The sequence below is a fragment of the Filicampus tigris genome, chromosome 5 (genome assembly GCF_054856515.1).
Source record: "Filicampus tigris isolate MCC_2025a chromosome 5, RoL_Ftig_1.0, whole genome shotgun sequence".
In the NCBI taxonomy this organism is placed as follows: domain Eukaryota; kingdom Metazoa; phylum Chordata; class Actinopteri; order Syngnathiformes; family Syngnathidae; genus Filicampus; species Filicampus tigris.
In genome coordinates, this window is record NC_141221.1 from 10445901 (window position 1) to 10460253 (window position 14353).

Consider the following 14353-nt stretch of genomic DNA (forward strand, 5'->3'; position numbering starts at 1 on the left):
ACTACTACTAACTACATACGTCAGATACGTTCGCACAGTAGAATAGTTTAGACTATACTCACTCTCTGGCCAATCAATCCCTGCTCGCCTATGTTGCCAGGTGGACCAACGTCGCCCTGCGAATGAAGGATCATCCTTCAGCAAAGTACTGTACAAGGTCTAAAAACTTCATATGAACAACTTTTAATGAGGGTTGAATATAAGTTGTAATACATGACTCCAATGCAAAATGTCACTGATACACATTATTATTTAACTGTTTCAACTGCCAATAAAAACTAATGAAGACAGATATTAATGAAAACAGCAAGTAAGCACCTAATTGGAGTTGTGCAGCGTACTTGACTAGTTGATTTGTTGACTTTACTACTCCAGAATGACACTTCAAGTGTGATGTCAGGTTGTTGCTAATCACGTGTTTTTGGCTTGAGGCGCAGTCAGAGCTGCTTGAAGCAACAGATGGGTGAGATGAGAGTTCAAATCCCAAACATGACAACTGTGAGGCAGACGTTCTGACCACTAGGACACTGTGTTGTATTTGGTCCAACCACAATCATCAACATATTGTTATTTTAATACCTCTCTAAGCATTATTATATTCATAAAGCCCTACTTTTAATAAAACGCTACCATCAGATATCATTGTGGTGTGTAAGTGTACCTAATAAAGATGCCTATATTTACCTTATCTCCAGGCTCACCAGACAGTCCTCCATCGCCGGCTTTCCCAGGCGGACCCTGTACGAAAACAACTCCAGTCATCGGAGTTCTGTCGTTCTGAAGCCAGTTGTTTGATCACACTCACCAAGGGTCCCATCTCCCCCGTCGGCCCACCCATTCCTGGAGGCCCGGTTGCTCCCTACACACACACACATAAAGGTAGGCCATGAATCGGAGGGTTTGACAACCTTTAAAAATGACAGCGAAAGAGGGAAATAAATGAGTGAAAGTGACGCGTGTGGGCATGAGGAGCCAAATATTAATCTGCAATGGAAAGTGCTTTCAAAACCATGCACCGGAGCCTTTGTAAGTGATGGAGATGAGCATGTTGCTATGGCAACACGGTCAGGCCTACAGTAAAGCTGCCTCTCCAGGTATAAGATGTTGTGACTCATCTTCTCACTACTTGTCTAATGGCATACATGAGTCTCCAGTGGAAGAAAAAGATGATTATGCTCAGTATTTTTCTATCACAATACAGTTTGTTTCCACAGCAGAGGAAAAAAGGTCATTTCAACATTTTTTAGTCAAAGGCATGAAGTCACAGCTTCATTTCCACAATATCATTATCAGCAAAATATTTGGGCAAACTCTCATAAGTTAGGTCAGTGTTTTATTGTTTTAACCTACAGTAGGCAGGTATTGCTACACGTGTGACAGTTAAAAAGTGACTCATTTGACTTTAAATAATATCTGTACCGTTAACAAAGGTTTTATAACAGCAAAAGAAAGACTTTGACCAACTACCATCAGGCAGATTGTGCAGTGTATTACTATGACGCCATACGATTCTTACTTGGGAACAGAGAAATTAAATTTAAAAAAAATTTAAAGAAGAAAAAAATCACACACTGATGACTGAAAATATTTATGAAAATATGACTCACTGTATCCCCAGCAAGTCCTTTGTCCCCTGGAGGGCCAGAGTGTCCTTGTACCCCCTAAAATAAGGCACCATAAAAAAATAAATAAATAATTACAATTCTGCAGTAGTTACAAGTACAACGAGGTAAGAATGATCACTTACTGGAAATCCATTCGGCCCAGCTTCACCAGGCTCACCGAGCTTTCCCTGCAACACAGTGAGGCAAATAAGTGCATTTGTAACCAATGCCTTTAATCGTGTATATAATGTATAATTTATTAGATGTTTGTATACTGTAGTTTATAAGTTGGAAAATTGGTGACATTTGTTTATCATAATTCAGGCTGAAGATATTGTTTATCGTAATTCAGGCTGAAAATAGCCAATCACCATGTGTGTCGTGGCTTTGTCTACAAAGAGGAAACATGTTTTGTATTTTGTACAAAGTAACACAAAAAAACAAGTATCAGCAGCAACTTTATCTTTTTTTATTTTCATATATTGTACCTCATCGCCAGGGAGGCCTGCCTTTCCTGGCGGACCATCAGGGCCCTGCAAAGAATAGATTCAAGAGTTTCTCAAAAATCCCCCACAGTTAAAATGTTGCAGGCAGCCAAGTGCTAACTAAGAACTTGCATTTTATTTCTCCAACAAAGAGCGTCCCTGAATAAAGTTCTTCAGATGTTAAAAATAATCACTGACAGAAAAAGAAAACGGATAAAAAGAGATATTTATTATTATGTTACGTCCTTTCTTTTGTCTTTACCGACAAGATGTTTATCCGAGCTTTTCACAGTTCTGATGTGTCCAATTAGAGAGATGCACCCTCCAAAGGGAGGTTGAAAGCAAAATAGCATCAGCAAAGAAACAAACACTTGAATTGGCATGAATAAGCATTTTATTTACACACACACACACATATATATATATATATATATATATATATATATATATATATATATATATATATATATGTATATATGTATGTATATATATGTATGTATATATATATATGTATGTATATATATATATGTATATATATATGTATGTATATATATATATGTATATATATATGTATGTATATATATGTATGTATATATATATATGTATGTATATATATATATATATATGTATGTATATATATATATGTATATATATATATGTATGTATATATATATATGTATATATATATATGTATGTATATATATATATATATATATATGTAATATAATATATACCTTTTTTTAAGGTGCTCACCTTTAGTCCAGCAGCGCCATCTACCCCTAATACGCCATCTGGACCCCTCGGACCCTCAAGAAAATAAAAATAAAGCTTTCATTGACACATTCTGAGGACAATGACTACTTTCACGTTCCATGACTGATGTGGTTTCAAATATGAAGTCATTGAATGAGAGCAATTTATCTTCATTTTGGCCATCTCTGGGAGACAGTCTATATTTTTATTTATTACAATTCATCCCACATTGGAGACACTCAAATGAAGACTGTGGTTATTTTCTAAATATACAGTATACTGTTTAACGCCATCTTTCCGTGATTGGGATTTGTTGCACGTTGGCGCCTCTGAACTTACACTCAATTTCATTCCAGGAAACTGCTTGAAATGTCACTGTCCATACATGCTTATCAACATGCGATGGAGAGACTAGCTTGTCTTGCTAGTCGGCAATTTTGCAACGCTGCTCCAATGTCAATTGGCTTGCCGTGGGCAATTTGCTAACAGAAACTGCAAAGCTTACGTTGTCAAATACTAAAGTTGAAGACAATTCGTTCCATGGTACTAAGAAAACATCGTTGTCCATGCACATCTATCAGTGCTGAGGTACAACAGCTAAAAAGCAAAGAAACAAAGAAGGCACATACAGATAACCGCGGACCTCTTCAAATCCCCTTTCTAGAAGCTTTTATTCACTTAAAAATGTACCGGTAAACTGTTAATGAGGATTTTCATCCGGTAGTGTATTAAGGAGATGGGTGTTTTAATTCTATTTTCTAAGGACTGGATGTAATTTTCAACGATTATGGTTATCAGATATTACATTTGTGATATCAGGGGAGGACAGTTAAACTAATTCACAAAATGAAAAGCCTTCATTATACGTGCTCGTGTTCAATTGTTCATTCAGTCCACCCGTCTCTCTGTGCGGCATCTCATTAGATCAGTTGAATTATGGCAAAGGCAATAAACTTTGCTCGCAACCGTCTCTCCTTTCCACACCACCTTCCTTTAAGGAGATTTTTATGTTTTGGCAGACACATAATGTCAATATCCAATGAAATGCACGTATAACAGAATTTACTGACAATTTGCATTTTATCTGCAAACAGAATTTTTTCCCCAATCCAAATTAAGTTACTTACCTCAATGCCTTTGGGTCCTCTGGTGCCACCTGATCCGCTTAAACCAGTAGGGCCCTAAAAACACCAATATACAGTATATATACTTTAAATACTAAAATTGGCTGGCAACCAGTCCAGGGTGGACCCCAAATTGATCTGGGATAAACTCCAGCTCTCATCTTAAAATCACATTACATGCATGCCACAAGATGTGCTACAATAAAAGAAATTTTAAAAAAATTAAAATGTTGCAACCATTCTTAAACCTTTAAACCCATCAATGGGTTTTAGGATCGTGTTTGGGTTGACTTACTGGGATTCCTTCTGCCCCAGGAGGACCTGCCTCTCCAGGTATTCCAGTGTGACCCTGAAAGAACAAACGGAACTGTAGTGATTCAATAACATGTTGGACATCAGCATTAAAGTGGCTCAATCTGCCAAGCCCAATGAGAATCATCACACAAAGCACAGAGTGCCCCCGGGACAAGAGACGGGCTCCAAGACTTACTCCTTACCATCGGCCCCGATTCCCCTGGAGGTCCGGGAGTGCCTGTTTTCCCACGATCGCCCTGTGGTAGGGAACATCATTATTACAACATATATACATTTAAGACCAGAGGTGGGTAATCCAGGTCCAGAAAGTAAAAACCCTGCCACAGTTCGGCTTTAGCCACAGATGCTTCTAATCAACTGAGCTCGTTTACCTGCCGGTTGAGTAGAAGCACCTGTGGCTAAAGCCAAACTGTGGCAGGGCTTTTACTTTCTGGACCTGGATTACCCACCTCTGTTTCAGACAAACATATACTTTACTAGTCGTACTAAAACTTCATCCAAAAAGTAAACACATTAACATTTTATCAAGCTATCAGGCACGACAAACTTGGAAAACAAATGTTTCCCAGTCACTTACTACTAAGCAGGATTAAGAAGACCAGGGAGGGTTGGCAGAGACACAAAACACAATCATGCATTACTTATATTGATTATTTTCACAGTTGAATCCTGTATTATGTGTTTAATACAAAATCAGTATGTTTAAGGAAGGAATTTAAGATTCAAGACCATTTATAGGGCATCTTCAATCAAATTTCACACCACTCATTCTCTCACATGACCACAAGGAGTACCGGTACTCCATATGATCTGAATTTTATATTGCGTTGTTTTCCATTTTACAATATTTTTTCTATACTATTTTTGATATGATTACTAGTGGCACTGCTCTTTCTGAACTCTGTTATGTTTAAATGCAAAACAACAATTACAAATTCACCAATTCCTTACGAAGATTTTGATTTGAAAGACCTTCAAACAGTCGCGTAATTTTGTGGGGAGAGGGATCAAGACTTTTTTCTAACAGTCCACATATTGCGCAATAAGCCCTGATTTTATTGGGCCCAAAGCATGGCCAACAAACTGATCAAAATTAACATTGGTTAGCAAAATGCATGATAAGTAAAAAAACAAGCAAACCATTTCTCCTGCAAGGCCCATCGCCCCAGTAGTCCCGACGAAGCCAGGCAAACCCTGATGGAATAAGAGAACAACGCTCTAAATCATTTCTTTTGTCCCTCACACAAACATCGCAGCTTTGCAAACTAAGCAGAGACGTGCTGAGATCTACAAGGAAAAAGGCATTTTTACCCTCTCGCCAAGATTCCCGACCTCTCCGGTTATCCCGGTCTCACCCTATAGAGAATAAAGTATGTCTCATTTGTGAGTGTGTTCAAAGACAATTACCATCTAATTTACATGGATGCTTGCTGATAATGAGGCATTGTAGTAAAAGAGAAGCCAGGAAATAATGTTAGCTTTGTGTGCGCTCTGTCCTTCTGACCTTGAGCCCGTCCAGGCCTGTAAGTCCAGGGAATCCTTGCCTCCCCGGCCTGCCCTGAACACAAAGTCAAAGTGACACAGAGAATGTGCTGCGGAATGAGAAACACTCAACATATGTCCAGTTCAAAGTGGCGTTGTAGGTCGATCTGGTTACCACTGAGTGGCAAAATACATTTAAATCTGGAATCTGAAACAGAACCTGCAGAGCCTTGGGCATTTCTATTTGCTTCAACTGAATTCGAAGCCCACGTTTGTTAGTTATTCAATCCCTGTGACGCTAAAACTATCTGGTCTTGTCATCCGTGCTTTGTTTTGGTGAAACTATGAAGGCAGCACAGTTGGTTTGCATTACAAGTGTGTATTGTTCAAATGTTCGGATATGTTGCATATTTTCATGGTCCAATTTTTTTTATTGTGAAGCCCCGCTTCCCCCAAGCAGTACAGTTCGATTTAATTCAGTTGGGCATACTTTTTCAGAGCTGCCATTGTAAAGGCAAAACAAAAGAAAACACATCAAACTTTTGTAGTCGCGCTTTTGTAGGTATGGATGCAGGAGTATGCTTCACTTGTATAGGGTGGAGCTAGGCACACTACTGATTGCCTGACAAGTAATAGTCACTGGCAGATGACAGCGAAGGATTTACCCGATCCTTAACTCAATCACTGCCAGACATTTTCAGACCCTCTTTGACCCTAACGTTTGAAAAAAAAAAATTGGAAAAAAATATCAATAAATTCCTGGGATTGAATGGCTGGAGTGTGAAAAGACAAGTCAATTTGTCAATGGCAGTGAATGAGTTAAAAGGATAAATGATATTAAAAAAAAGTGGGTCAATGGATTGTTATTGGTTTCGTCAGCACTCACCTCAATTCCTGCTGGCCCAGCTGGCCCAATTGGCCCCTCATCACCCTATTGAGAATAAAGTATCAAAACTGAGCCGAAGACACATTCATCTATTCTTCATCATGTTTCTCACATCGAGTCCAGGTGTCCCTTGTGGACCAGTAAACCCCCGTGTGCCTTGCCTCCCCTGGGAATGACAACACTGAAAATCAACTTTCGCCACATTTTACACAGCATTTCTTTACATTTACACTTTACCAACCTTTGGTCCCTCTGGACCATTTTGACCCGGCTGGCCGATGTCACCTGGGAAACCCTGTAATGACCCCCGTGAAGCAAAATCTACACTATTATACTGCCATTCATGATTTTATTCCATGATACATTCATGTTACTTTGGGAACATGTCTTACCTCTAGGCCAGGAGGGCCGGCAGAACCATCGTTGCCTTTTTCACCAGGTTGACCCTAAAAAGTATGAAGATGATCACTACAGTAATAGCAAAAGTCAAATATGTCTTATACCCAAAAGCAATTGGATGTGACGATAAACAGTACTCCAATCAAAGTGCACAGTATGGTAGATCTGTCTACACTCTACCCTTCTCTAACGTGTACCTTGCTTCTTTGAAAATATCAAGCTGTTTTAATGACATAGACCAGACCAGCCTCCAAGGTATGACTACTGTGTGTCGTTTGAGCACAAAAAAGTAGCCTTGGCATATATATCTAACTCTCTGGGCACCTGTCTGTCAGAAAAATAACACAAAAACTACCCAGATGATGATGTAAAGTTAAGTCAACAGTCAGACATGTACCAGTGGTACGATCCAAAACTGTATGTCAAAATCCCCCCAAACATATCCTTTCCTTATTAGTTTGTAGTTGGCAAAGCACCATAATTAACCAAATATTTATCAATCAAAAGTTAAGCCACAGAAATAGTAACAAAACAATGCTGTATTCTGTTTCAAAGACTTTTTAGAGGAAGTGTTACCAAATTAGGATTCACCTGTGATCCTGGAGTTCCAGATGGTCCTAGTGTACCAGGCGAGCCCTGGATGCCCTGTGAAAGTACAACTTTAGAGTAAATAGGCCAACCATTAACGCTATAAGAACATGGCGACACTAAGTAAAGTAACTTACCTTGTCCCCTTTGAAGCCGGCCTCTCCTGGTTCTCCTGGCAAACCAACGTCCCCCTGAGCAGCAATGACACACACAACAGTATTGATTAAAAAGTAAAAGTACTACATGGTAAAGTGTTGTATTAGTAATCCAATTCAAGATAAATGCAGGATTTGATTAAGCTTTTTAAGCCTGTTTCGCGCGTGATTAGACACTTTACGTTTTTCCTAGCCTGCCAAAATATCCAACCATTATTTAACTTCAGAGCTTGCCAAAGTCTCTCAATCAACTAAAAGTGACCGGAGACTCCAACTTGCCACAACTACCGCATCAAGGACAGTGTCTCACCACTACCCACATACCTCATGACAGCCACATATATATTACATACCATAAATCATAACAACTGTAAAACTCGTTTCAAACAGTCAAATAACAGTGATTGAACACTTCAGATACCGCATGATAATTTTGTGGCTGCAAAGTAATAGCAATACATACCGAACCTCCATGCAAGTCATCAAAAATGTCAAAAGCAATATCGATCTACCAGTCTTGCTTTTAGAAAACATTATCAAGTACGAAAACTGAAGCCTAGTTTTATTCAGTACTCCGTTGTGTACCTCTTAAAAATATTAGTTGATGCATGGAAGATTATTGTGGTTGCCTTTCAGGACAATCCGCTATTATCAATACTGTGGCAGTGTCCACCACGGGCAATAAATAATAAGTAGCGGTGGTCGTGGTGTAGCTATTGTAGTTTGGCAAACTCGGCTAGTTCAGTGGTTTTTGATGACTAATAGTCTGAGAAATACATGTGCAGATCACCTTATCACCTTTCAGTCCAGGTTCACCGGTGTTTCCTGGCACTCCCTAGGAAGGAAAAAGACAGATTTATAAGAAACAACAGGCCAAAATGTGCTCTTTTCTTATCGCATCCCCATGGAGACTAGTTACACTGTTTACCTTGAGTCCTGGAGGTCCTGGTAAGCCCATAATGCCAGTAGGACCCATCTCGCCCTTCATGAGGAACCCACACAAAAAACAGATAAGGAAATCGTGCAGTCCAAATCTCAAGTGTTAAATTGGCTGATAGGCCACTTGAAATACTTACCAGAAGACCAGGAACCCCATGTGGACCAGGAGCCCCGAGGTCACCCTTAGAGAGTAAAAGGATGGAAGGAGTTAGACCGCAGGATACGCAAGATAATCACTGCCTTTCTGTGCAGGTTTTTTGTTTCAGTTGAGCCCGCTGACTGAGCACTTGGCGCGCAACACACAGAGACTTCTGTTGTCCAGGTTATCAACTCGCCGGCCGCATGCCATGTCCACATCCTCTCCCAGCTAGACGGCCAGCGGAGGGATGGATGTCACCTCCTCTGGTTCTCCAAAGGACGACGGGAGATGAACGCAGCCAAATGTGACCTACTTCCTCCACCAGACAGAATATAATGCCTCGGGGGCAGATCTCAAAAGTCAGACGATGGCAGTCAATCCCGACAATTGAAACATACGATGCTGCCTTCCACTTGGGACAAACGAGAGAGTTGTTGCATCTACAGTAGACTGCATGAGACTGAACGTCCACAAGGATTTTGGTTCCAGGTCTGATCCACCACAATAGTTACCACTTACGCAACTCGGGAGTAGTGCCCTCAATTCAGGTCTTTTGAGCTGCAACATCATTCCATTGACATTAACACTTAACAACCAGGCTGTTTAGCGTGAGAGCTCTATTGCATTGTCAACTCATTCTTACACAGGTGCCCCATTACTCTTCTCTGGGGGCGACAGGGGTCCTTCCCACTGAACGCACCACAGATGACCAAAGAAGTACCACTTTCAACCAGCATTGTCTCACCCATTGAGCAGAACAGCAAAGACGCCTTAGAGCCAAGTACAGTAGCCAGATGAAGTAGACGATGAAGGTCATTGGTCGAATGGTAACAGTTCTTCCGATTGGTACCCTATATTTTTCATTGCCCTGAACAGGATCCCTGTCCGTGGCAGATTTTATCACAAGAGTGTTGTGCTTTCGAACTTTGAAAGATTATTTCTTGATGTCAAAACAAGGACCGTGGAACCTCAAAGGTAGAACTGCCCTGTGTTCCTTGTTCTCTATGGTTACTCTCACTTGCTCCCACATTCCAAAAATATGCATGTTAGGTTCGTTGATGACGTTTATGTGTGCCCTGGGATTGAATGTCACCCTCATGAGGACAAACAAAATGGGAAGTGTGGATGTTTTCTAATGTACAGTATGATGAGCAGTCCTGCTCCCTCTTTTCATCTCCCATTGTTTACCGTCTGACCTGTTTTCTGAATCTGGGCCGTGATTGGTCGCTGTGAGCAGTTGTGATGTCATTTTCAGTCGACAGAAGACAAAATGGCCGCCCCCAGAGATGGCTAAAAACGATTTGATTAACACTTATTCCACAAACGCAATATTTATCAAAATGCCTTGTTTCAACTAGTGGGTTGGTATAGAACATATTCTTGAAAAAAAATGTTTGCGTTGACTCCCGCTTTAAAGAATAAAGCATTTTAGCAATGTAAATGCTGCATTATACATGAAGCTTTATCATAATGTACTTACAGGGTTGCCATCAGGACCAGGGGGTCCTCTCTCTCCAAAGTCGCCAGGAAATCCCTAAGCAGACAGATGAGATAGTTATGTAAGTAGAGGGGAACCGAGTGGCTTTTTCACAGTCTTACTTTTATGGTTTCATTCAATTGCGCATTAAGTGATACTAAGTTTGCAAATTCAATCCGGGCAGATCCCATCAGATGCGCTCCCCACGCTTCATTTCTGACAGACTAGCAGGAAATTCCAACAGCGTGCACGGCAGAAGGCACCAGGACTTGCCCACATGGTTGCGTAAAGCTGCTTGGCCCATGAAGCCATGAAATGCTTACTGCAGATTTTTTTTTTTGGGTGCTGCTGATTCCATTATGAAGACAGAACAAAAAAGTGACACATGCTCGTCAGCACGCCAAGGTCAAAACGTACATCACAGGAAACCCCCCCCCACATGTCTGCGGAAAATAAGAATGATGACTTAAAAAAAAGAAAAAAAGAAACTCTTGTGTTCTGTTTGCTGACTGGGGTTCGATTCATTTGAAAGATACTCGTTCTTTTCTTAGATTTTCTTTGTGCATCTGATCTGGAACATTTGGCTGATGTGCATAAAGCAATAAGCAGTAATTGGTGCAACATGAAGCCCACAGGAAATGTGGAAAATGTTGCCTCTTTCCAGAAATGCCAATAAATGTCTTGGTTTGATCAGAAACACATGCAAGTCTTTAACAAATTGGCGAGACTTCATTTTTTTTTTTTTTTTTTTCATGAGAGCATCCACCTAAAAAACTTCATCCAGTCTCTTATTTGGACACTTAATTGAATTAACTGCAGAAATGTGAGCATAAAACAACTTTGACTGTTTTAGAATGACACATCTACTGTACATTTGTACACGCTGGTGTCTTATGTGCAGGCCATTCACTTCTGCTGACTCGGAGGAGAAAAAGGAGTACATTACGCAAAGTACATGAGCTCACTGAGTGAGAAATAACTCATGACAAGGCTACGATGAGTCCTACTTTTGGCCGCCGTGTTCCTGACGGAACATACGACCCGACTCGCCCGCTGGGAGCCATCACATTGACACGAGCGCTCATGAGCAGTATCACCATTTTCCATGTAAGCTTCGCGGATGGAAGACTGACTTCCAGGCGCCGTTGACGATAGACTTTGCCTGGTGTGTGGCTCGCAGTGCCGCAGGGCCAAAACCACAACTGACAATTTGTATTAGCAAAGTATGCTAATGAAAAACAAGCACGACGTCCTGCGTTTCCGTAAGTGCCTTCAAACTGCAGGAAAAATATGATTGAACTCCTCTTTAAAAACAAAAACAATAGACAATACAATAAAAAACACATTCCCATTTGTAGTCTTTTCATGAAAGAGACGCTTATTGTGTTCATGTGGGATGTTCACAAGCTTAAATACATGGCTTTGCTTGAATGAGCGTCTGTAAAGAAGGATGTTGGAAAGTGTGTTGAGAGAAAACTTTACCGGCCTACCCATCTCGCCCTTCTTCCCATGAACGCCCGGAATTCCCTGAAACAAAACAAAAACAAAGAAGTGAGCAAAATGGGCTCCCTCTAGTAGTATACGAAAGAATGTCAGAATTAAATGTTCAAACTGTGCATATATGGCGGCTTCAACTTTGTTTATTTTTGTTTTTTTTAATTCAGTACAGTACATTAATTAAGTACAGTTTAGTTGTATTTAACTTTTATGTGCAATACATTTGCATTTAATCGTTTAGAAATGTTTGTTTTTGAACACCTGGGTACAATTTTACTTTAAGCATAATTTTAAACATTTTTTAAAATTATTATATGTTATAACCGTGCATAATTTTACAGTGGTTAACAAGAATATTAAAGTTCCTGTAAAGTGGAAATAAAATGCTTTGTAAATTTGACATACCACACAAACTAAGGCTTCGTGCTAAGGCTTTGTGGGGAAAAAAAAACAGTCCAGTTCTCTCGGAGCTCAGATGTTACGAGCATTTCCGCTCAATAAAATGAAACTATGTCATGCTGAACTCGCAACTGTCAATCAAATACAGTATGTTTATATGCTTAACATCTTTCCTATGCCTACACGTACATGTTTGAGCAGTGAAAATATATCTAATTGTCTGTGGTGTGTTTGTAAAACACTTTTTAGGCTTCCTGGAAAAGTGATCGCGATGAAAACTGACGCACTCACACTTGACAGTGCCGATGTGTTTGAGGTATTAAATTATTAACATGACTGTCAATAATGCCACAAATCTTACACCGATGGTTTGAAATCTTTTCAAATATACCGTGAATCGCTTATACTGTGTTGTAGCATCACTAGTCTGGTTCACGATCGTCATTCATTCATGCGAATCAATTGAGAAGGGGTTTAAAAGGTTTAGATCACACTCAATCCAATTTTCCACCAGGGACTCTGCTAATTTTCACCTCCGGACCTTGGCTGTACAATTTAATCAATTTGAAACGTGTGAATTTAATCGGTTGGCTCATTTAGAGCAATAACACTGACACTCACTCTCTCGCCATCAAGACCAGGAAGGCCAAAGAGCCCGGGGATGCCGATGTGCCCCTAAAGAGATTAGGACAGGAAGGTAGATGAAGGGGGGCAAAATCTTTGAAGACATTAGCTGTGAATTTTAGATGTTGTACAAGAGGAGCCAAGTCTTGAGGCCAGTGTATATGCCCATGGACTGCATGGTGCTGGCTTCCACGATGTAGTCCAAGGGCACATACCCTCGCATCAAGAATCTCTGAAGACATTTCTGCCCGACCTGCTCGGTGGAGAAACAGACATTACAGACCTCACACGATGACCTCGATGCAATATCTAGGATCGATAGTGTAGCTTTAATGATACGGGGAGAACAACAAATTCATCGCAGAGGTAATTGCTGTGGTAAAAGTGAAGACTGAAGAACCCTCCAGATTCAAGTCTTTACTGGCACGACCTTGTATATGACAATAATAAGAGTCTTAATGTAATACTGTACGTTTGATCCTGACATTTAACTCACCTTGACTCCTTTTGGTCCCAGATCACCTATAGGCCCAGGTAAACCCTGAATGTGAAAGAAAATATAAAGAGTGTGTGTTTGTGGTTACAATGCATCCGACCAGAAATCCTCTGCATTTTCTCAAGCAATCCAATATTTCAGTTGACGAAAGCACTTTTAATGGAGTAGTTGCTTAAAGCAGAAATCTACCCAAACATATATTTTTTTCAAGAATATGTTCCCAGCAGGCCCACTAGTTGAAACACGGCATTCGAGTTCAAATATGAAAATATGAGTTAAAGCTGCAAAATCCACCCGTTTTTAGGCATCTCTGGGGGCGGCCATTTTGTCACTTCTGTCGACTGAAAATCGAGGGCTCAGGGATCAGATAACGACCAATCATGGCTCAGCATCAGAAAACAGGTGAGCTGTGATTGGTCATTACCGGAACTCTGAGCAACTGCGATGGGATGGCTAAAAATGGGTGGATTTTGCTGCTTAACTCATATTCCACAAACGCAATATTAATTAGAATGCCTTTTTTTCAACTAATAAGCCTGCATAGAATGTACTCTTGCAAAATAAATGTTTGGGTTGACTTCCACTTTAACCTAGTGTGTTTAGGCCTCTATAAATCAAATTTTCATCATTTGTGACCATATTGTGGTTTTGCAAAAAGACGACTTGGTCTTGAGGGGTCTCACTGGGGGGATTGATTGTACAGTCCAGTGATCTCCCATTTAACACAGTGGATACATTAATGACAGAAAATTTGCGATATAGCAAGACCTTATTAAAAATAAATACACACATAAATAAATAACATTTTTACTAACGAGAGACCCGAATAATGAACCATGATATAGTAGAGAAACTCCGTATTGGAACTTGTACTTGGTAGTAAATTTGTCATGGTTGACAAGATGGTTTTCTAAAAAGACAATGGGTAAAAATTGCTACTGTAGCATTCGTGATGGGCCTTAGGGAAATCGACTGTGTTTGAACTTGGTCT

The 14353-nt window shown here is 40.2% G+C and overlaps 2 protein-coding genes across 3 annotated transcripts in view; one reads left to right on the plus strand and one right to left on the minus strand.

Annotated features, from left to right (window-relative positions):
• The window catches only part of LOC147147230 (uncharacterized), a 53091-nt gene that overhangs the window by 12883 nt on the left and 25855 nt on the right, over positions 1-14353 (minus strand). The window contains exons 10-35 of one of the 2 annotated variants that reach the window (XM_086031991.1): positions 13363-13407; positions 12864-12917; positions 11829-11873; positions 10350-10403; positions 8868-8912; positions 8720-8773; positions 8582-8626; positions 7774-7827; positions 7640-7693; positions 7042-7095; positions 6891-6944; positions 6762-6815; positions 6650-6694; positions 5786-5839; positions 5593-5637; positions 5422-5475; positions 4464-4517; positions 4262-4315; positions 3970-4023; positions 2843-2896; positions 2093-2137; positions 1748-1792; positions 1608-1661; positions 806-859; positions 685-738; positions 63-116 (exon numbers count right to left, since the gene is read on the minus strand). In XM_086031991.1, coding sequence (XP_085888117.1) covers positions 63-116; positions 685-738; positions 806-859; positions 1608-1661; positions 1748-1792; positions 2093-2137; positions 2843-2896; positions 3970-4023; positions 4262-4315; positions 4464-4517; positions 5422-5475; positions 5593-5637; positions 5786-5839; positions 6650-6694; positions 6762-6815; positions 6891-6944; positions 7042-7095; positions 7640-7693; positions 7774-7827; positions 8582-8626; positions 8720-8773; positions 8868-8912; positions 10350-10403; positions 11829-11873; positions 12864-12917; positions 13363-13407 — 1332 coding nt within the window. Of the gene's footprint in view, positions 1-62; positions 117-684; positions 739-805; positions 860-1607; positions 1662-1747; positions 1793-2092; positions 2138-2842; positions 2897-3969; positions 4024-4261; positions 4316-4463; positions 4518-5421; positions 5476-5592; positions 5638-5785; positions 5840-6649; positions 6695-6761; positions 6816-6890; positions 6971-7041; positions 7096-7639; positions 7694-7773; positions 7828-8581; positions 8627-8719; positions 8774-8867; positions 8913-10349; positions 10404-11828; positions 11874-12863; positions 12918-13362; positions 13408-14353 lie in introns of both variants that reach the window. The other variant, XM_086031989.1, reaches the window with a different exon arrangement.
• LOC147147231 (uncharacterized) overlaps positions 4416-14353 on the plus strand; it is a 78393-nt gene continuing 68455 nt past the window's right edge. Inside the window, exon 1 of the mRNA XM_086032003.1 lies at positions 4416-4522. The gene's annotated coding sequence lies outside the window, so the exon portion shown is untranslated. The remainder of the gene's footprint in view (positions 4523-14353) is intronic.